At 36.9% G+C, this 23179-nt stretch overlaps 4 protein-coding genes across 7 annotated transcripts; 3 read left to right on the top strand and 1 right to left on the bottom strand.

Annotated features, from left to right (window-relative positions):
- Window positions 1-3123: 3123 nt before the first annotated feature.
- LOC142973088 (uncharacterized) lies at window positions 3124-7278 on the top strand. Of its 4 annotated transcripts, none has more exons than XM_076114646.1 (5): window positions 3124-3364; window positions 3448-3519; window positions 5784-5837; window positions 6184-6326; window positions 6406-7278. In XM_076114646.1, exons 1-5 carry the CDS (start codon window positions 3353-3355, stop codon window positions 6671-6673), a joined length of 549 nt encoding a protein of 182 aa, XP_075970761.1. In that variant the 5' UTR covers window positions 3124-3352; the 3' UTR covers window positions 6674-7278. The 4 variants fall into 4 exon arrangements, with proteins under 4 accessions (XP_075970761.1, XP_075970760.1, XP_075970759.1 ...); XM_076114645.1 differs by having other exon boundaries at window positions 5784-5867; XM_076114644.1 differs by having other exon boundaries at window positions 3448-3942.
- Window positions 7279-7640: 362 nt separating this feature from the next.
- On the top strand, window positions 7641-8471 carry LOC142973095 (uncharacterized). The gene is made up of 2 exons (XM_076114651.1): window positions 7641-7695; window positions 7836-8471. The coding sequence occupies exons 1-2, from the start codon at window positions 7684-7686 to the stop codon at window positions 8382-8384; spliced, it is 561 nt and encodes a 186-aa protein (XP_075970766.1). The 5' UTR covers window positions 7641-7683; the 3' UTR covers window positions 8385-8471.
- A 1877-nt stretch (window positions 8472-10348) lies between these two features.
- LOC142973269 (uncharacterized) lies at window positions 10349-22080 on the top strand. The gene is made up of 7 exons (XM_076114907.1): window positions 10349-10382; window positions 10495-11015; window positions 13052-13614; window positions 16206-16231; window positions 16318-16838; window positions 18535-19033; window positions 21457-22080. Exons 1-7 carry the CDS (start codon window positions 10371-10373, stop codon window positions 21967-21969), a joined length of 2655 nt encoding a protein of 884 aa, XP_075971022.1. The 5' UTR covers window positions 10349-10370; the 3' UTR covers window positions 21970-22080.
- Window positions 18475-19273, bottom strand: LOC142973097 (uncharacterized). Its single transcript, XM_076114653.1, has 2 exons — window positions 19240-19273; window positions 18475-19066 (listed from the first exon to the last, which is right to left on the bottom strand). Exons 1-2 carry the CDS (start codon window positions 19249-19251, stop codon window positions 18545-18547), a joined length of 534 nt encoding a protein of 177 aa, XP_075970768.1. The 5' UTR covers window positions 19252-19273; the 3' UTR covers window positions 18475-18544.
- Window positions 22081-23179: the final 1099 nt, after the last annotated feature.

Here is a 23179-nt window from a genome sequence, read left to right as displayed (position 1 = left end):
CTTCTTGAAGAAATTATTTGATAAAAACTGAATTTTAATGTCAACATCGTAAGAGTTTTGTTAATACTGTTCATTACAGACTAAACAATGCATAATTATAAAAAAATACATGAACGTAATTCATGGACATTAGGTTTCAAATTGGCATATAAACCTGAGATGTTTTCGCAACTTTTCACGTACAGCGAGACATAATAACCTCGTAAATTAGTTTGATATTTTTCTGTACTTTTGACATCTCATCAATTGATAAGTTAATAAAACGATGTCGTAATTTAGCCACCGACATTCAAGAACTTCTTGAACTTTAGCACATGATATAACCTGTTTTTTTTATTAAGATTACTCAGTCTTTAATTTCATTTAAAATTTTATTACGTATACCTTGGGTATCGTTGACCGACATCATCACTTTTGTCTTTATATCTCTATAAAGACAGTGTAATTCGATAAAATATGAAATTTAATATTAATAAAAAATTGAGGCATATCAATGTAATAGAAATGCCAAAGGTCCGAAATTTATGACCCACTTATAAGGTCATGGCCAGCAAGCTACATAATTGAACGACTCACGTCATAGTAGATTACGGTACTCATTCTATATGTTGCATTGTATTCACGCAAATGGAAGTTTGGCAACTGTTTAAGTTATAAGAATTAGCGGTTTCCGCGATTGAGAATAGACTACTATTACGTTTTAATACTTCTATGTCTCATTACTTACTTATACTTATACTCTTTAAAAAATACAATATTCTCGCCGTCGCCGGCAAATGGTAGGTATATTAGACATAATAACGTAGTCGGGGTTCGAACTTACTTATTCCCAAAAAATATTAAAGATTAATATTACAATTACTATCTAGAGCTTAAGGCAAATCAAAAAAAATACATGCAACTAAATTTTGTTAGTATCTACTTACATAGATTCCACAGATCTATACTTTACTAAAACAAAATAAATTTCGCATACCAAATTTCGCTACCTTCTTATCACTTGTACCGAAGTCAATTGCCCTCAAGCACTCGACCCACACTACCGCGGTGTCAACAACTTATCTTCTAATATATGGTAACGATATAAGCTTAAAGTAACAAGCGTTTTCGTAACAATGAATTTTGATCATTTAAAATCAGATTTATTTTTTATCTTAACTTTAACCATCTAGCATTGAACGTACAAATATATATTTTATTTAAACTTTTAGTCAACGACAATGGGATGGTTTAATACAGCTATAATATGGCTTGATTATTGAAAGTTTACTAGATTTAGCTAGAACGCTCTGCATATCACGTACAGTCACAAAAATAGTATAAAATATTAAGGTACACTGCATATCGCGACGTAATACAAATTTGGTACTCACATTTCTGCCGCGTCCTCCTGGAGGAAACTCTATCTACAAAAAGTAACAAAAAACATTTTTACTTAAGTACTCTCACCTAAAATATTTTACAAAATAAAAAACTACTTTTTGCTTATGAGACTAAACATAATTGGATCTATTAACAATCAATGTTGGTTAGCTAAACAGTGTTGCGCTAATAAATTGTCCGGTAATTTAATTTGCTTCAGTAAACCCCAGTCATCTACATGTCAAGAAATACTTATCTTATTACATTCAGATTAAACTAATGCATTTATGTAATGATTGTAGAACCAGAAACATTAAGAGTGCCTCGAAAAAAATGTGTGTCGTAATTCCAACATCATTGGGGCAATCGATCGAATGAAACGATTCAGAAGAATTATTAGTTTATTATTCGAACAGTGACAGCCTATTTAGAAGTCGAACTGCCCACTTGAAGGTCTGATTCGAACTAATTATTGGCATTTTAAATTAATCTGTATTAAAGTCTCTTCACTCGCGTCAACTGTTATATAAATTACTAGCTGATCCGCGCAACTTCGCTTGCGTCACATAAGAGAATCATAATTTTCCCCGTTTTTGTAATATTTTTCACTGGTACTCTGCTCCTATTGGCCGAAGCGTAATGATATTATATAGCCTATAGCCTTCCTCGATAAATGGGCTATCTAACACTGAAATAATTTTTCAAATTGGACCAGTAGTTCCCGAGATTAGCGCGTTCAAACAAACAAACAAACAAACTCTTCAGCTTTATTATATTAGTATAGATTAGTATAGATAGATAGGTTTTTTCCCGACCCCACGCGACTCGTGTGTTAAAAAGACAATAATAATGTTCTCTTTGCTTACCGTCTTGCGTTCGGCACCAATATTCCTGAATGATTTTTGATGACGTCATCGGTATTTAATAGTTCATTGAAACGTTAAACAAATAACAATGGATGTTTATATTTCTGTAAATAGGGTTAGGTATTATAATCAGTTAAGATTTAACTTAATATAATTTTTACAATTAAACTTTTACATTTAAAGAATTTTGGAATGAACGTCGTTCGTTTCGTGTTACTTCTCGTATTATTTTATATGATAATACATTTTAGGCAACATTTAAACTATACCTAAATGTTTACAATTTATTGCAATAATTCAATTTGTAGGAACTAAATCCACACACAGAGAAAATGGTAGACTAGTTCTACTATCAATAAACTTTCATTGCTCAAATAAAAAATCATACTTTTCTTATATTATATAATAACATTTTGCGATTAGATATTAGCTCTGCAGATAAGGTAATTTAACATAAATATACAAAGTATATTTTTTCTATACAGAAACAAATAAGTTTTGCAATTAAGATTCTGATCCGTGAAAAATGTTCTATACTATATTTCAATAATTAATTGAATTAGCGTAAATTCACTATTTGATTTGGTTGTAGTTCCCCCAAACTTTACATTATATATTTTTCGAAAAATTACTATTTTAGATCGTAGTGCAATCTAAACTTGTCATCTCGTTTACAGTACACTTGTTTAATATGAACTTCGTACACAAAACACATCATCATTATTTAGGTCACACAAGAGCATAATATTATTAAAAATATGGCCTACATTTCGTGGCATCCCTAACCTCATTACACATATCTATTGTTAGACAATTTCCCAGCCTATTCTTCAAAACAAAAGGTGTAGACCCTTCTTCGAGTATAAACAATTGATGGCATTAGTACAACTTCTGATATCATTCGTCGCGAATGAATTTATATTGTTCTATAATGATATAAACAGCATTTAACAATCATTCACAGTTCTTAAACATAATACTCTCGTGATGAGTAGACGTGACAGGAGTCTCGTTCAAAACGGGAAGGTACAATTTTAGTAAAAAAATAAGGTAGACAAATAGGAAGAAAGCATAGTGCCAGTTCAATTAAGATAAGTGTAACTTGCCGTAAACGGTCCGGCAAAATGTTTTACTGGGTAAGTTACTTAAATTATAGTTTGTTTGCTAATCTCAATGTGAAATTTCCAGAAATCTTTAAAATTTATTCATTAATTTTCAGGTACTAGTAATAGGACTATTAAAATTAGGTGCATCGGCAGAACAACCGAGTGTTCCCATACAGCCAAGCTATGTAAGAAAAGAAGTTCCTTTACCCAACGAAATTAATTCATATGCACCTCCCAAACAAGTACGTTTTCCAGACAACTTTTTTCACAATGTGAATATTCCTTATTCTGTAAAACGGTCAATGTTCAGAGGGATCCAATACGCTCCTCTGCAAGGAGTGTATAAATATCTTGTCGGTCCTTCTAAGTCGACATCGACTGTTGATCCAAATAGTATGACTACGACGACTAGTCCGCAGAAATTAATATCTGACCAAGTGCACTTAGAGCCACATACTCAAACAGACCAAGAGCTTCAAGGTCAAACGGGATCGTGTTTTAGTCCGGGTCATAATGTAGAAGTACTGTCGTCTGTAAGTCGCAGCCCGGGCCATAATGCTGTTTACCGAAGCTATTCGTCATCAGGACTCGGCAATAAGTTGTATAAGGTAATTAGCTAAGGAAATATTATATTAACCGAGTCTCCTTAGCTAAATTTGTGCTAATATCAAGGTTAGTACCTAGTAACTAATAGATCTTCAGATTCAATGCGACAATAAAAAAGCCATTACCGTGAAATAATATTCGAAATTAAATATCGAGATAGACACTAATATGCTTCATAAGGAGAAATAAAAACACTCACACAAACATAAGTATATCGCTATGTAACAATATGAAGCCGTTGCCATTGTCGCATCATTGCCTGAATTGTGGCCTAACAGTAAATAAAGTAATTGTTGTTCGCAAATAGTTTTAAACAGTAATTGTTCTAAATAATCGTATGTACTTAGGTCACTACTTATATTTTGAGCCTTGACGAATCTGATTGTTTAAGACCCCATTTGGCGTTTTCATCGTTAAGTTTGACCTTTTTGACTACTACATTCCTAAGAAAGTTTTGAAATCTGCGCTGAAAATATTTTCAATATCGTCGATCGAAAATTGTAAGTGTGCGGGAAAATGGCATTAGGATGTTAACATTTTCGTGCAAATATTTTTGACGACTTTCGACGTGACTTATAGAAACAGTCGTGTCTATATCGACTTATTTATTATTTTGGTGTTAAAGTCTGATCCTTTGAAAATTTAAAACGCCAATAAATAGAGTTCTATCATGATTATTTTTCCATCACCAATGAAATTCCTGAAGGTCGTCCAAGTTCACCAGTTGTCTCCGGAAAAATTGATGCTGTGCGAAAATTAATTATGCATTTTAGTTTCCTGACACAAGAAAAGAATGACACAATCTTAAACATTATTTCCACTCTTAGATATAAAATATTAGGTAACAACATTTCCGTTTAGAAGATTTTTTCTAAATGTACTGAAATATTTTTCACAACAATTTGAAAAGGTGCTCGCGCCGATTAGTGCAAATAAATGCTTGAAAAATCTATCGTTTTGGTTCAAAATACGTGTATCAAATCGTGATAGAACACGGATCTAGGATCTATGCGCATAAGCCAAAAAAGAAACACCAGTCGACTATATGGGTGCTTTAAGATGAACCAAATCCAGAAAAAGTTATCCGTGCTCGAAGCATTTCGAAACAAATGGTCCCTTGATTTTTTATAAAAACTTTATAACGGCACAAAGTGTCTTTAGAAAAAATGCAGAATGGTTAATTCTTATTGATTTACAACCAAAAGTCTGCCCAAAGTCTTGTTTAAAATATGGAAAAACCACAAAATCCTACAGGTCGAGTTCCATAAAAACAATGTCAGCCTTAACGCATCTTGTTAAACAACCGGCTATTATGTGCATGAAAAAATCGAATTAATGAGTTTCTCGCCATACCGTTACAGTTTGACATCAAATGACTTTATTTAGATCCAAAACGTCAAAAATAAATACCGTAAATATTGATTTTTCATCGCCTCAAGAAACAGGTTATGCTTTTAAACACCCTGTTTTTGAGGGGTCTTCGGGAAAGAAAAAAAAATATAAAAAAAATATTTCGATCAGATAAAAATCTATCTAGATCATGCATAAGAATACCCGAGAACACGATAAAGTAGTTTTCACTCACATATTTATTGTTTTTCATAGTTAGGCTCAAAATATAAGTAGTGGCCCACGTATTAAACAAATCTTTGTCGCTTCTTCTGACTAAATTTATATTTTCATTGTGGTCGTAATATATTCGTTCAATTAACAAAATTATAATTATTCTGGACATTCTTTACGAGATCGTTTCATAACTAATATACCTTAAAATGTGAGACATACAAGCGTTAAGTAGATGTAGATGTGGCAGGATGTCCTTAATCTAAGTCTTATTTTTCAGAGTAGCGGACTTGGTCAGGTTGAAAAGTTCCATCATGACAGCATTTTGAAGTCGGTGGGTCATAAGATCTCTGCATATAAAATAGTCCGTACTTTTCTATTTTTTCATTAATTCATACAAAAAATTATGCTATGGCAAATAACAAATGGGCTTTGTAATATCTCTTAGTACATTTATTTCTTGCAAATCTTATGTCTGTATCTTTATTTGTACGCTATGAAAGACCAATAGATTATCAGAAAAGACCCAAATTTTATAATTCAATATCAATTTTAAACACTTTCTGCAAAACAAAACTCAGAAGTATATAAATTATTTTGAGGCATTTTCTACTCAAGAAGAAATTGATTTATCATAATAAAACGTATGAATAATATCATAACTGTTTATTTACTTTCAGATAAATTACTTAAAACCACATGGAGCGCGTCAAATCAACGAAATCTTTTCAACTGTAGCAACTCCGCCGTCTGTGGCTAAACCAGTTCAGATTACTCGACCAAAAGTTGACTCTAATGTGCATCAAATTCTCAATCCTAATTTGTAAGTGAACTTATTCATTAAGAAAATGTGGAAAAATCTCTAAACATATGATTTTTTATATTTTTTCGTGTGTTTGCAGTTTGGACAAAAATGGCATAATTTCTACAAAACCAAAGCGTCAACAATTTTCGCCATACAGCAAGTTTCATAGGTTACATTTGAACATAGCTCGAGTGTACAGTCCCGGAGAAGTCCAGCAAAAACCTCAAGTTCTAGCTAATACGTACTCAGTCAATTTAGAGACCGAAGGAGCGGCGCACATCAAAGCTCCCGCATACATATCACCACTGTTTCATGCGTTACCAGATCGTAAAACATTGTTGCTACCCATTCTACGTAACGATTAAACACATTGCCAATAATTTATTTTAATTATCAGTTTTTCCAGCTGCAACAAATCGCCAATAATACTATTAGGTTTTGCTTTTTACCATGCTTTATCCACTTTTTACCATTATAGCGAAAACAGTTTAAATTTTATCATAATATTTGCAATTCAATGGTGTTCTATTTTTTAAATTAGTTCATTTTATGTGATTACTTGTTTTGTTGTTCATAAAACAAGCCCAATAACATCTACGTTTCAAATCTTGTAGTCTTTGCATGAATCTTGAAACGTTTGCAAAGCCCTTAGCGTTCTGGGTGATTTGCATTATTGCCTTTATACTGTCAGTGTCCTCGTTTTAATGCAGATCATTATTAGTGTGACGCACTGATTAAAGGCTTTATGAAATAGCGAGCAGCCCAGCCAACTCTATTATTCTTCTGGTTTCATGTTTAATAATATATCACACAAAAATCTTTACCACATAAACCAAAAATACATGCGACGCACATCTCCGTGTTAATATAAACTAATTATTGTAAAAATATTCAGATAAGTATTAGATTTAAGTTAGTTTATCTAGTCTTTTTGTTGAATATTCGGCATCAGTTTGTATTTAGTAGTTGAAATAAATTATCTGTAATTTTGTACTGGTGTGTCTTTTTTATTCATACTCTTTAATTTTTTGTCCATTTTACTAACTAATTATCATATTAATTCATTTTTAGTTAGTTGCTAATCTGTGAAAGCTTGTAGTGTTAGGTAAACATGTTTAAAGCCAATAAACTTTTTAGAAAATTATGAATATATTTAACCCGTTTTGTTATGAGAATAATTACATTGTTTCGTTCCAGTAAGTGACCTAGTAAATGAATGTTGCACTAGTCAAAATTATATTATGTCCTGGGGCAAGGTCGTTCAGTTAAACTAGTCGTTCTGATATTAATCGTAGGCAATCGAGATAGTATAAAAATATCGAACGATTGTCCTGAGCATTATTCAATCTTTGTACTCAGTACACAAACAAACAAAATGTTCTCCAAAGTAAGTATCTAATCCTTTTATACATTTTAGATACATCAAATATAAATATTTTTTGCTCAGCTTTTGCCGGACTAAAAATATAAAAACTACCGTATGCTTTTCTGTACACCAGTTAATTGGATTTCCTCGTTTTCTTCTAGATCGTAGCTCTCTTCGGTCTGGTGGCGGCGTGCCAGGCGGGTCTCCTGCCCGCGGCCGTGCACTACTCTCCCGCCGCCGCTGTCTCCTCTCAGAACATCGTGCGTCACGACCAGCCCGCTCACCACGTAGCCGTCCACGCCGCTCCCGCCCTCGCCTACCACGCCGCTCCTACCGTCGCCTACCACGCCGCTCCCGCTGCCGTCGCCTACCACGCCGCTCCTGCTGTCGCCTATCACGCTGCCCCCGCTGTGGTCGCTCACCACGCTGAACCCTTCGACGCTCACCCCAAATACGAGTACAACTACTCCGTAGCCGACAGCCACACCGGCGACAACAAGTCCCAGCAGGAGTCCCGCGACGGCGATGTGGTCAAGGGCTCTTACTCCTTCCATGAAGCCGACGGCTCCGTGAGGACCGTGGAGTACTCCGCCGACGACCACAGCGGCTTCAACGCGGTGGTGCACAACACCGCTCCCACAGCCGCGCCCGTGCACGTCAAGGCCGTGCCCGCCTACGTCGCTGCCCCCGCTCACTACTACCACCACTAGACTGAAACTCCCGACTTTTAACATAGCTGTTCTTGAAACAAGACCAGAGTAGATATTGTTAACATATTTATTGCAATAAACTGCTAAAGTCCAAACTGTATTTATTCTTTGCATTGAAAAAATGGCTCTAAAGAAATTTCAACTTCCTAAGCATACCTCGAACTGGAGACTAGAACTATAAATAATTTGTGGGAAACTTTCAAAATAATCAAATTGTCTTCGACTGCCTGGCGCCAGTACCTACGGATGCCTTCATTTATAAGTTACGACACGATCATGAATATACATAATTGAACAGTGAACGTATCAATTAGTCAAATGTAAATCACAATTTAATTAGAAGCAAGGTCACGCATTGCTTGTTTGACAGCTTCTACTACCGACCGACTAAAAATAAAATACTGGTCAACTCTACTGATGATGACAGTGCAGCTGTATAGTACTGTATTGCGCTTGCACAATGTACATGCTTACATAGTTACATATCAATACTGCTTATACCGTTAGACAACATTTCTATTTCAATTTCATTCATGAGACGACTAGCATCGGTAACCCTGTATGATAAGATGTATTGATCTTGTGAGATCACATCAATACATCATTGGAAGTAACCAGTTGCGTAAAAATGACGTGAGTATTGTATGTAGAATGACAAGTTTTGCTGTTTTCAAGTATTTGGAATCCTACCCTATCAGCTAAGCTAGGAACTAGTTCAAATGAAAACATTTCGTGTATAGTCTAATATATTGACCTAGTTTTGTAATAATATAGGTACCGAAGCAGTGATCTGTGCTACAAACAAAGTGATTTTCTTGATAGGGTAAAAAGTTTAATGTTTATAATATGAGCAATATCATAGAATATCTTAAGTAATTTAATGAGTCCGAAAAAAGCTGTATTTTTGTGTACAATCATTTATATTCAAGTTGAGCACAAGAACACTTAATTTTAGGTCGTTCACGCACATAGATGGCGCTAATAGTAGTAACTATTTATATAATTAATCAATGAAACATAAAACAAATTTGGCAAAGGGATAAATAATATTCCACGTATACTCTTTGAATGCAAGAGAGAATACTTTTTTTATATTGCTAGCTGACTCGCACAACTTCACTTGCGTCACAAAAGAGAGAATGGGTCAAAAATTTGCCCGTTTTTGTAACATTTTTTACTGGTGCTCTGCTCCTTTTGGCCGTAGCGTGATGATATATAGCCTATTCTCAATAAATGGAATATCTTACACTGAAATATTTTTTCAAATTGGACCAGTAGTTCTTGAGATTAGCGCGTTCAAAAAAACAAACAAACTCTTTAGTTTTATAATATTAGTATAGATACACGATCGGAGCGGCTCTCATAGGCTAGCTTTATTGTTTTTACTACTAAAATATTTATTTAATGAAGGCTAGTCCGGAAATCTAGATGCATTAAAACTACAAAAATTATTATTATATACATTTTAACATATTTTCCCTACTTTTCACAAGGCGTGATTCTATGTTGTATGTACATATTCAACTCGTTGTCTAATTAACAGCGTCCTACAACACCGTTCAAGCGATAGACAATTTGATGAACCATGATATATTTGCCGATACGAGACCTCCCACCACCGCCGCAACAACCGTATGTTAGAAATGCCTTTATGAATCGTCTATGGCTTTCCAGACGTTTTCGACGTGAACTGAAAATACGAAACGAGAGGAAGTTGGAAAATAGTTATAACTTTTAAAGTTATAGTCTAGAATAGATACAACATGTATTTTGATTATATAAAGAAAGTTTATCCTTGCGCGATTGTTACGAAAGATTTGAGTGAATGTTTTTGACTCGCAAAACTATGTGACCCGGTGTAAGGTTGCGATAAGCCTGTCTAACAACCTCCACTGCCTACGCTACAAGTTTCAAGTAGCATAAAAACTAAACCTATGACTCTATGTGTATCATTCAGTGTTTGATCACTTCAACATAACAATCAAAATGTTCTCCAAAGTAAGTTATTTAAAACCATGGCTTTTTAAGAGTTAAATTCACATTAACATGATCGTTAAGACAAACTTTAAGACATTTTTTGGCTAACAACGAATTGTTTCTTTACTTTTAGATCGTAGCTCTCTTCGGTCTGGTAGCGGCGTGCCAGGCGGGTCTCCTGCCCGCGGCCGTGCACTACTCTCCCGCCGCCGCTGTCTCATCCCAGAACATCGTGCGTCACGACCAGCCCGCTCACCACGTAGCCGTCGCCGCTCCCGCTGTCGCCTACCACGCCGCTCCTGCTGTAGCCTACCACGCCGCCCCCGCCGCCGTCGCCTACCACGCTGCCCCCGCTGTGGTCGCTCACCACGCTGAGCCCTTCGATGCTCACCCCAAATACGAGTACAACTACTCCGTAGCCGACAGCCACACCGGCGACAACAAGTCCCAGCAGGAGTCCCGCGACGGTGATGTGGTCAAGGGCTCTTACTCCTTCCATGAAGCCGACGGCTCCGTGAGGACCGTGGAGTACTCCGCCGACGACCACAGCGGCTTCAACGCAGTGGTGCACAACACCGCTCCCACAGCCGCGCCCGTGCACGTCAAGGCCGTGCCCGCCTACGTCGCTGCCCCCGCTCACTACTACCACCACTAGACTGAAACATATTGACGCTAAGCTGTGATAATGTATATTTTCTGAAGTAATTTATTGAATACAAGGAAGAAATAAACGATCTAATAAAAATAGCCATATTTTGATTTTACAAGCTACAATTCCCTTATTATTAGAGAGCCTGAGAAGATTTTAGAAAAAAAATCATTACAATTAATTCGAGCGTTCGATATCAAGGATGCCACAAAGAAAATATAAATAACGGGACATATTCAAGAATCGATTGGTACACACTTAGTGTAACCCTCTGTCAAACAATTGTTCGGAAAGATACATCTGCTTTGATATTTTTATTTGTCTGCATAAAACACTAGCTGACCCGCGCAACTTCGCTTGCGTCACATAAGAGGAGGATCAAAATTTTCCCCGTTTTTGTAACATTTTTTACCGTTACTCTGCTTCTTTTGGTTGTAACGTGATGATATATAGCCTTCCTCGATAAATGGGCTATCTAAAATTGAAAGAATTTTTCAAATCGGACCAGTAGTTTCTGAGATTAGCGCGTTCAAACAAACAAACAAACTCTTCATCTTTATAATATTAGTATAGATTTAAAGTATACACTAAAATAAATTTATTTGTAGAGCTACAACGTGAGTTGTAGTTGTGTTGGTGCTACGCGGCTTTAAGGATCTACAATTAGATAAGCTACGCGTAGCAATCTCGTAGAAAAGGTTGATAGATTATTGTTATCTATTACATATGTAGAATAAGGACAAATTGTTACAAACAATATTGTGGCTCACAAGAATATTTAAAATAAACAAAACATCGGGCACAATTTTTTTATCCAATATGTGCTTAGCTTGATTTTGGAACCAATGAAACCGAGTCATTATTTCAAAGGTTCCATAGCGCACATAAACTAAAAAAAATCGTCGTCACCATATGGCCTATCGCCTGCCGCCAAACAGTTGTCATCCTAACATTAATACGTAACCAAGGTAGATCTAGAATCTACACGGCTACAGGTAGACGACCAAACGGGGACCGCTGGTTAACCACGCGTCACACCTTGGTTAGTGCTTGTTCGAAAACGAAACTTTTACGTCACGATTCCAAGTAGTGTGCTTCTCGAAAGTAAGTTGCAAAAATACGGTAGTAAGTTGCATTATGCAACGTAGCATGATTGTTTACCGTTGGTATTATCAAGTATCGAGAGTTAAACATTTAAAATGTAAAAAATAAATGGATCCCCTTGTAGTGCGATTCTGTACAATCGGTACTGTCGAGTATCGAAAGTTTGACATTTAGAATGACGCCCGTCAGATTTTCATACAAAATTTCTTGATGACAAGCCGGTTGTCGGTAGTCGATAGTAGTAGAGAATAGAGCTACTGGAGGCGCTAATCAGATTTTCGTGTAAAATTTCTATATAACTAGCCGGTTGATAGTGACCGACAGTCGATAGTGGTAGAAAATCGAGCCACTGATCAGATATTTCTACAAAATTTGTCGATAGTAGAAGGGAATCGCTCCTCTGTACTGGCGGAACAATAAAGTATCGCCCTCTAGAAGCACTGATTCGATTTTGATACAACATTTTTCGATGGCTAGTCGGTTATCGATAGTCGATAGAGATAGAGAATCGCGCTACTAAAGGCCGATTAAAGGTCGTTTTTGACTCGCAACTGAGTATTTGGCATAGAGTATAATTTTGTATTATATATATTTTTTTATCTAGCCTATTTCTGTGTCCCACCGCTGAGCAAAGGCCTCTCCCCTAGACTTCCAGTCCCCTCGATCGCTTGCTGCTTCCGATGTTATATTATTAAACATTAAAATCATTATACTTCAATTGTTCTAGTTGTCTTCCTCGGTTATTTAGCGTTTGGGATTTAATTGTTTCAGAACATTAATAGCCTACATTTAATGGGCAAGGATGATGTGTGTCATATTAATGAATAATATGATTAAAATAGGTTAACACGTGAATGAAAAAAAATGTCGATCTTAATCGTATATTGCTTTAAATAAATTATCACTTTTCATTTTGGTAAACACGCTGTACGTCTAGTGAGGGTGACTTAGTGGTGGTAGTAGTGAGTGGGGGCAGCGACGTAGGCGGGCACGGCCTTGACGTGCACGGGCGCGGCTGTGGGAGCGGTGTTGTGCACCACCGCGTTGAAGCCGCTGTGGTCGTCGGCGGAGTACTCCACGGTCCTCACGGAGCCGTCGGCTTCATGGAAGGAGTAAGAGCCCTTGACCACATCACCGTCGCGGGACTCCTGCTGGGACTTGTTGTCGCCGGTGTGGCTGTCGGCTACGGAGTAGTTGTACTCGTATTTGGGGTGAGCGTCGAAGGGTTCAGCGTGGTGAGCGACCACAGCGGGGGCAGCGTGGTAGCCGACAGCAGGAGCGGCGTGGTAGGCGACGGCGGCGGGGGCGGCGTGGTAGGCGACAGCGGGAGCAGCGACGGCTACGTGGTGAGCGGGCTGGTCGTGACGCACGATGTTCTGAGAGGAGACAGCGGCGGCGGGGGAGTAGTGCACGGCCGCGGGCAGGAGACCCGCCTGGCACGCCGCCACCAGACCGCAAAGAGCTACGATCTAGAAGGGATAAACAAAAATTATGATGAAAGTATGGAAATCAACTGTTCTTACTTCTCAAACAAATTATAAAACTGTACTCCCAAAACACGAGTCGTTAAATACTTGTAGAGAAATATTCAGAAATTGAAAATATTATCAGCTTTCTGATATTCAGCAGGCAATCTTAGTAATCATAATCCGCACACATGTATCGAAACACCTACAACATTGTATGAATAACACGAATGATATCAATTAAATAATTAATTAATTTGATAAGCTTACTTTGGAGAACATTGTGATTGATTGTTTTGTTCAGGTGATCGAACACTGAATGATAGATATGGATCGTTTGATTTAGTATTTATATTAGTTGTAGTGGCTGTAACGGTGTGGTGTAGGTGGTTCAGTAATGGAGGTTGTAAGACAGGTTTTTAACAACCTTACGTGTCGGTCGGGTCAACTTTTCTAGTCAAAACATTCACTTAAGCTTTCATCAAGAACAGACATGACATATTTTGAGAATGTTTTTGATAAAGAAGAAACCATGTTACGAACTGTCCAACTGCTGTTCATAGTCAGAAATTCTCTCCCGTATAAAAAAGGGAGTGCGTTAATATATTTAAAAAATGTATCTCTTATAGAAACAAAAATAGTTGAGGTTTCTTTTCATCCCATCTAAGATTTTGTCATTAACGAAATTCATTATCAAAATTATGTATAACCTACTGGAACTCCAAACATTTGTAGGTAGGTAATACAGTATAAAATGTCACGATTGTTTTTACATATCACGGAATTTACACACGTGTAAAGTCATAGTTATTCTTATTATCTTATGGTACGTTGATAATAATATGTCCTTTTGAATGTCCTTTACGAAAGAACCAAGAATTGTTCCTTTAATTAAAATGATCATGTATCAAAATTAGAATGATTATATCGGCCACCTTAAATATAATTTGATATAATGCCGATGGCAGTTCAAGGTATCTTATTACAAAGGAACTACCAATGAACTTATATTTATTCGTGACACAAATATGTCAACCAAATAATTATAATTATTCAACAACTTTGCATTGGACAGAAAGTGCTGAAATGCTTCCTTAAAATGAGAAAAAATATGAGTTGCATAATTATGCAGTCGACAGTATCACTATACTATATAATTCTAATGAAACTGAAATACATAATTTTGTCTCTAAGCGAATTTACGTATATTAGTCTATTTTTTTAATGGTGTCTTGTACTCTATTTTAAGACGGAAGATTCTGAATTCGTAAAAAATAACGGATCAATTTTAGGGAAATCCCCTTTAGTATAAAAAATTATAAAAAAATACCAATACTTACAACACTATTAGCAATCTCTTATCCTGTTTATTCGATAATTACGGTATTTTGCGAGTAATATGTGGTAACCTTACATGTAAATATGAAATCAACACGTATCGTTCATTACCTTTAATAAAAAGAAAGATTCTAATCACTACACAATGAACGAGTGGGATTGTTCAATGTCAATGTTGTCAATGATAATATGAAGATGTAAGGATAGGCGCTTAGAGCGTGTAGGTTTGTTCACTGAATATTTATTATGAATTCATTTGCATTTGGTTAGTCGTCGGTATAGAGTTTATATTCTGTGCTAGTGGCCTCTGAAAATTCAACATTATGTTATATTCGAATACTAATTATACCTTAACTAATTGTTTCTTTTAGTAACAAATTGCCAAATACATCGAGTAGAAAGTTAAAGTTTTCCTTATCTTATCTAAATAGATAGATTGTTTGAAAGAGGGCATGGAAATGAAAGGGGTCAAGACAGAGCTGACAACTGATATAGATGAATAAAGAAAAGAACTGTGTGTGTTAAATAAACAAAAGAATTTTTGACGGAGAGACTTATGTATACGGTTACACGTTTAGTCTACAAAATAAAACCTATTCTATTAAGCAAATTAATAAATATAGTTCAAATTTTCGAAAATAAATGATTAATTTCTTTAAATAAATAATGCTATCATAACTTTCAGCTTTGTCAAGGAACGTAATAATATTGAATAAGACGAGGTAAAGCTATCGCGTTTATTATTTTACGAGTGCAACCTTCACCTTGCTACTCGTTATCGATCTGAATAATTACACACGTTGAGATAATTGCTTACATGTTATGTTTTAAATATATTTATTTCATTACTGGATATATTTATTAAACTAAGATACTAACTGATACTGAAATATATTCATAAGCTAAAATGACCTGAAATTATTACTATTATTTAAAAAGTACAAGTGGTCTCAATATGGAATTTCATATTATTCTACAAATAAACTATCATAAATAATTTTAGATAACATAAACAACAAATTAATTTTCTCATAAAAGCTGTTAGTGAAAGCATTGTAGTATTTTATTAAATTTCAAATGCACCTATTACGTGCATTTGAAATTTGGTGTGGGTTAACGTTATACAAAGTTTGCTAATCGTAAAAGTTCGCGAAACTGTGTGTCTCAACTAAGGTCAAAGTAAGCTCGTTCTACAACTTCTAATACAAACGCGTGTATGAGTGCTGATTACTATATAAACTTGATGTGAGGTTCGAAATATATCATTCGTTGTTTAAACACAATCAGTGAAACAATCAAATATGTTCACCAAGGTAAATTAAAAAATATTTTGAAAGTTTTTAAGCTACAGTCAGTGAACCCTAAAGTGAGACATTAACGGTTATAATGTAATTTTCAGGTAGTAGCCCTCTTCGGTCTGGTGGCGGCTTGCCAGGCGGGTCTTCTTCCCGCGGCCGTGCACTACTCTCCCGCTGCCGCTGTCTCCTCTCAGAACATCGTGCGTCACGACCAGCCCGCTCACCACGTAGCCGTCCACGCCGCTCCTGCCGTCGCCTACCACGCCGCTCCCGCTGTCGCCTACCACGCTTCCCCCGCTGTTGCCTACCACGCCGCCCCCGCTGTGGTCGCCCACCACGCTGAACCCTTCGACGCTCACCCCAAATACGAGTACAACTACTCTGTAGCCGACAGCCACACCGGTGACAACAAGTCCCAGCAGGAGTCCCGCGACGGTGATGTGGTCAAGGGCTCTTACTCCTTCCATGAAGCCGACGGCTCCGTGAGGACCGTGGAGTACTCCGCCGACGACCACAGCGGCTTCAACGCGGTGGTGCACAACACCGCTCCCACAGCCGCGCCCGTGCGCGTCAAGGCCGTGCCCGCCTACGTCGCTGCCCCCGCTCACTACTACCACCATTAAGTCACCCTCACTAGATGTACAGCGTGTTTACCAAAATGAAAAGTGATTATTTATTTCAAGCAATATACGAATAAGTTCGATAAATAATTTGATGTTTTCATTTTGAATACCTTAACAATTTGTTAAAATCTTGTGTTTAGCTGCTGTCGTTATTCAAGATTATATCCGATGCGCTTTGCTTAAAGAAAAACTAGTATCTGGGGCAAAATGCCGACATACATAGCTTCTTTTACCTAGCCTTCTACATGACGATGTGAAATTATCTCAAGTGCTTGCATAACAACCGTTTTCAACGATCCAACATCCTATCAATCCACTATACTTACTGATGACAAGCATTATCTGTAATTTTGTTGCCACAATGCGTTCAATAATGAATTCCTGGGTAAATAATTACCTTCTAAAAACTGTTTTAACTTCCATACACTTTGTTTATATATAGAGCTACAACTCATTACTAATCTCATTATTTGTCGAAATTAGCGGATGATAGGATCTTTGAAGTTTCAATCGTTGGACCGTGATCGTTGGTCTTTTTGGCGTCGTAAGCTAAAATAACGAAACTATTGGATGTAGCTGGAGGTGATTAAACGGCTGTGGATTAGAATGTCATTTATCTGAAATAGTGCGATTCTCTACTATCGGTACTCTCGAATATCAGAAGATTGACATTTAAAATGTACTACCAAAATATTTCCTATGACGCCCGTTAGAAACGCTGATCAGATTATCATATGAAATTTGTCAGTACCTCGCCGGTTTCCGATAGTTGTAGGAAATCGCTCCTACTGGTATAACAATTTATATGTATATAGAATAATTTCCTATCTGAAAGTGAAAACTTGTAAGTACTCGGAACCTCCTCGATTTCAATTCAACGGATCATAATAATAATTAGCAGGTTTTTTGAAATCATAGTTTGTCGCAATTGACTTTGTGAAAAAGTAACAGAAATTAAAACGAAAGTTAAGAAGATTTTTTAATATTATGCTTTTTTCAAATTTGGATCTTTGCAATTCTTCGCCATAATAAAAATCTGTCTAAAATAAACATGTATTGATTTTGGAAAATCAGAGTATATTTCCTATTTACAAACTTAAAAAAGCTTTATTTATGTGACATACCTAACTTTTATTAAATTCGGCACAAAGTAATGTGTCAAAAACATTAATATTGTCAAGAATTCGGGTAAAATACAACCGCGTGTCCAGTTGACGAAACCATAAAAGCGATCCAATTTAAGTTTCACCCTGTGGACACGCATAAAAATTATGGCGTGTCCACATAACGAAATAATAAGTAGTACTAATTTTGAATTTCACCAACTGTATACACGTGTGTCTAGTCTCTTGTGTCGAATTGGTGAATAACCCGATTATTCTATCTATGTGTTTTTTTTACTAATACAACGAAGTTGGATGTCGAAAGAAATTAAGAAATCTGTGTATTAAGATTTTTTTTCGTGGTACTGCGACAGCCGTTAAATGCTTTCAATATTGATGTATCGATAATAATCGCTGGAGTAAAATGATAGCTGCTGAGTTTGCCTATGATTTGAAAATGGCTCCATTGCTGTGTGACTTAATTAATGGGACATGTTCTAACAAAATCAGAAAATAAATTTATCAATCTTAATCGTATATTGCTTTCAATAAATAATCACTTTTCATTTTGGTAAACACGCTGTATATCTAGTGAGGGTGACTTAGTGGTGGTAGTAGTGAGCGGGGGCAGCGACGTAGGCGGGCACGGCCTTGACGTGCACGGGCGCGGCTGTGGGAGCGGTGTTGTGCACCACCGCGTTGAAGCCGCTGTGGTCGTCGGCGGAGTACTCCACGGTCCTCACGGAGCCGTCGGCTTCATGGAAGGAGTAAGAGCCCTTGACCACATCACCGTCGCGGGTCTCCTGCTGGGACTTGTTGTCACCGGTGTGGCTGTCGGCTACAGAGTAGTTGTACTCGTATTTGGGGTAAGCGTCGAAGGGTTCAGCGTGGTGAGCGACCACAGCGGGGGCGGCATGGTAGGCAACAGCGGGGGCAGCGTGGTAGGCGACAGCAGGAGCGGCGTGGTAGGCGACGGCGGGAGCGGCGTGGACGGCTACGTGGTGAGCGGGCTGGTCGTGACGTACGATGTTCTGAGAGGAGACAGCGGCAGCGGGAGAGTAGTGCACGGCCGCGGGCAGGAGACCCGCCTGGCAAGCCGCCACCAGACCGCAAAGAGCTACGATCTAGAGATAAAATAAAAAACAAGGATAATGATGTAAAAATACCGTCTTAACTGATCACACATCTAAGGCAATAAAAACAAATAATTCAAGCGGGTTTTAGAAAATATAATTATGAGCTATTGGAACATTTTTAAGCATTGCCTATTGTATAATATTACTGTTTTAACACTCACTTTAGCGAACATGTTGATTGTTTCACAGATGTGATCAAATGGTAAATGATAAATTTCAATTCTCGAATTTAGTTTTTATACTAGTACATAGTGGTACAGTACAGGCTTCTTGTATAAGTAATTGCAGAACAAGCTTATTGCGGCCTTGACAAGGTCACATAGTTTCGAATTAGTACATTCACTTATTGTTTTCATGTTAGTTAATCTAAGTTTTATGCCTATTTGTAATAAGGTAAGTCATTAACGTCTGCGTGTCTATAATTATAACCTTTTTCACTTTTCACAGTTAGAAATTGTTGTAAAAAATATAATGATCATCCATGAATACATAATGCATCAATTCACTACTAATTGAGAACTAATGACTATATATGTTACTGTAAAAGCCCGAACTGTGGTAAATCCTAAGATTTTCCGGTAAAACCTAAGATTTACCAACTCTCAATGGTAAAAGTCCGAACAAGCCAGAGTTTAAAAACTATGTTACGATAAATAAAAAAATCCTCCTTCATAACTATGTTTATAACTATTTCACGGTATAATTATATACTGTGACATAGTTATAAAGAAGGAGTTTTGGGCATAGTGACATGGGTAGGTTAGGTTATTTTTACCACCCAGAAGGAGGAGCCCCGCGAAGCGGGGCTCCGGCGACATCTCGATATCATCAAGTGAATATAGGTAAAAGTTCGAAATAAAAGAATTGTTCGGACTTTTACCATTGCGAGTTGGTAAATCTTAGGTTATACCGGAAAATCTTAGGATTTACCACCGTTCGGGCTTTTACAGTAACATATACATAAATCGTTTGTTTGAAATATAGATCGATTTTGTGGTGATGTAAAACTGGAATATTCTTACATCTTTTAACTTTAAATAAACTTGATTTACTTTAAGAGTCTGATTTCCGTAAAATGGTTTGAGTAAAGGCCCTGTTAAAAAACACAGCCTCGACCTAGAGATTACTAAAGCTAGTTTTAATGTAGGTTTACTGGGTCAACTTTAAATGTGGGAACTTACATTGAATGTCGCGGACATCGTATTGCAACAGTTTTTTTAAACACTGTAATGACACAGGTCTCTTCAGGTTTATTAAAAAAACTGGAATGAAGTCCTACATTCTGGTCGAAATGCCAAATATATAAAAGAAATATAAAAAAAATTGTCTTGCATTTTTATTTTGAAGTTATTTCGCTGATCGACAACCAATACTAAAAAATCTTAAAAATTTTTACAAATCAATAAAACAATAGCACTTTTTTCAACCTAATTATTATACATAATATGTAAGTGAACACTGAACATTGAGTATGGTGGGTACTGGGTGGTTTTGCGACTGCATTGAGCAGTTATTTTTCTGTCAAGAATAAAATCGATGTTTTTCTTGTTTCCTCGGCAGTAGGAAGCCTTTCATCGTAAAAGATATACAATATTTAAACCATTAATGACCCATTGTTGGGCAAGGGTCTCCTCACGTAATGAGGGAGGAATTAGGGCTTGAGTATCTTCCAGTTTGCATCACGATGTTTTCCTTCACCGTGAGACAAGGGAACACAATAATAACCTCGAAAAGTCATTGGTGTGTAGCCTCGGGTTCGAACCATCGACCGCTTGAGTGGGAGGTATCAACTTATACTACTCAGCTATCACTAGCTGAGTAGTTCACTGCTCGCAATCTATATTTCATAAAATCTAATTATCGTTTCGAGGAAAGCTGAAATAACATAAAAATTGAAAGTTACTACACGCTTTATTATTTAAATTATTCCTCACAATTAGTTACAGTTCAATCAATAGATCAGTTATCGTAAGTTACATAACTCACTGAGACATATTTGAATAATTTCATATATCCAATCTGATTTCCGATAGTCAAGTAACCTGTCTTGATTTAGTGAATGGTCTCATGTGTGAAACTATGTCACCAGGCGTAAGGTTACAGTGAGTTCTGCAATCGCTAATTCTTACACTCGTACAACAGCTTACTAGTATATAAACTGAACCTATGACAGCTAACGTATCATTAAGTCTTTGATCATTATCAAACAACAAACACAATGTTCAAGGTAAGGCAATAATTCAACAGTTGAAGATTCAGACGGTTGAAACGGAAAAACAACAATCTGTGTTTTCACACAGTTCAACGATTGTATGAAAAAAAAATCAACGTTATTTTTACCATTGCATAACTGATAAACTTATACAATTATTTTGCAGGTAGTAGCTCTCTTCGGTCTGGTAGCAGTGTGCCAGGCGGGTCTCCTGCCCGCAGCTGTGCACTACTCCTCTGCGGCGGCTGTCTCTTCTCAGAACATCGTGCGTCACGACCAGCCCGCTCACCACGTTGCCGTCGCTGCTCCGGCTGTCGCCTACCACGCCGCTCCCGCCGTCGCCTACCACGCTGCTCCCGCCGTCGCCTACCATGCTGCTCCCGCTGTGGTCGCTCACCACGCTCCCGTCCTCGCTCACGCTGAACCCTTCGACGCTCACCCCAAATACGAGTACAACTACTCTGTAGCCGACAGCCACTCCGGTGACAACAAGTCCCAGCAGGAGTCCCGCGACGGTGATGTAGTCAAGGGCTCTTACTCCTTCCATGAAGCCGACGGCTCCGTGAGGACTGTGGAGTACTCCGCCGACGACCACAGCGGCTTCAACGCGGTGGTGCACAACACCGCTCCCACAGCCGCGCCCGTGCACGTTGCCCCCGCTCACTACTACCATCACTAGACTGCTACTTACTACGGACGAGTTGTGACAGAAATGAATGTTGAATTCTCATCATTTCATATTAATTTATTATAATAATCCTGTGAAATAAATGATATTAAATAAGTTTGATAATAATATTGGTTTAATTTAATATCGTGCATATACACAAAACCTTTACATCAATTTTCTGAACCAAAATAAACTACCCGGTGAAGAAAATATATGGTGCAATACTTTTTTTATTTTTTGCTTTTTACTTGTAGCATCTTTCTGTCAATTACGACCTCGTTCTTGTTCCTTAGCCATAGCTTCACACATGAATTAATATATTCATATTTACTAACACTCTTAATTCCTTAAAACTAGTTATGTCAATGAAATACAATAATAATTGTCATTTATAGAATAAAAGATAGACCCATGACTGCGACTGTCAGCCTGCGACCACGGCGAGTGCAACCTGCACCGAAATGTTAAGCATTTTAAGGTAAAATGCGTGTTCGCGTTAATTCCCGTATTCTATTATACATTAAACATGCAACGCGAGAGTTTAAAAGTTATGAAGAATACTACGTCTATAAGAATCAATTTACTCTTTTAACGTTACATTATATAACAAAGTTAATACGGAGAAAGTATGTATAACATACCCCAGTCCTGTGGAACGGAAAACTGTACATTGCAGCCATTAAACTAACTGTTGTTACATGAAATTAAAGCTGTAGGATACAATTGAAGGCAAAAAAAAAATGCTTTTGATACCAATTTCACCACGGAAGACTGCAATTGTTGCTAATCACAATTCTAAGGTGGCGAATATGCAAATTGCTATTAAAAATCCAAACTGCCTAAAACTTGTTACATAAGCTAAAAATAACTACTTAACAAAATCGAGTTTAGATCACTCAAAGCTCGCATTGCATTAAACTATATTACATGACAAAAAGAAAGCTTAACGTGAACTGCCGCCTCTTTTAATAAAACTCATATCGTGCGACATTTTCAATCACAAAAAATCTATATCTGATTATGAGAGAGAGACATATAAACAAATATAATTCTAGCTACAACAATTAATTTGTACGCTACGATAATATATTAATAAAATTATCACATACCCAAATTATGACACAAACTAAAATAAGCAAAAAGAGAAATCAATTTAACTAAGAGTATTTACAACAAATTTTATGTTCGATAACGTTTGGCAGTGTAAAACAAATGAGCA

The sequence above is a fragment of the Anticarsia gemmatalis genome, chromosome 5, assembly GCF_050436995.1.
Source record: "Anticarsia gemmatalis isolate Benzon Research Colony breed Stoneville strain chromosome 5, ilAntGemm2 primary, whole genome shotgun sequence".
Taxonomy (NCBI): domain Eukaryota; kingdom Metazoa; phylum Arthropoda; class Insecta; order Lepidoptera; family Erebidae; genus Anticarsia; species Anticarsia gemmatalis.
Note: the sequence above shows the minus strand (reverse complement) of the source record. Positions and strands in the feature narration are given on the sequence as shown.

Coding starts and splice junctions, on each gene's coding strand:
- LOC142973269 (XM_076114907.1), top strand. Junction 13,615..16,205: donor AAACAAAAATTATGATGAAA/GTATGGAAATCA, acceptor AAACACAATCAG/TGAAACAATCAAATATGTTC. Junction 19,034..21,456: donor GCGGGCAGGAGACCCGCCTG/GCAAGCCGCCAC, acceptor ATTATTTTGCAG/GTAGTAGCTCTCTTCGGTCT.
- LOC142973088 (XM_076114643.1), top strand. Junction 3,943..5,783: donor TCGGCAATAAGTTGTATAAG/GTAATTAGCTAA, acceptor CTTATTTTTCAG/AGTAGCGGACTTGGTCAGGT. Junction 5,868..6,183: donor AGATCTCTGCATATAAAATA/GTCCGTACTTTT, acceptor ATTTACTTTCAG/ATAAATTACTTAAAACCACA.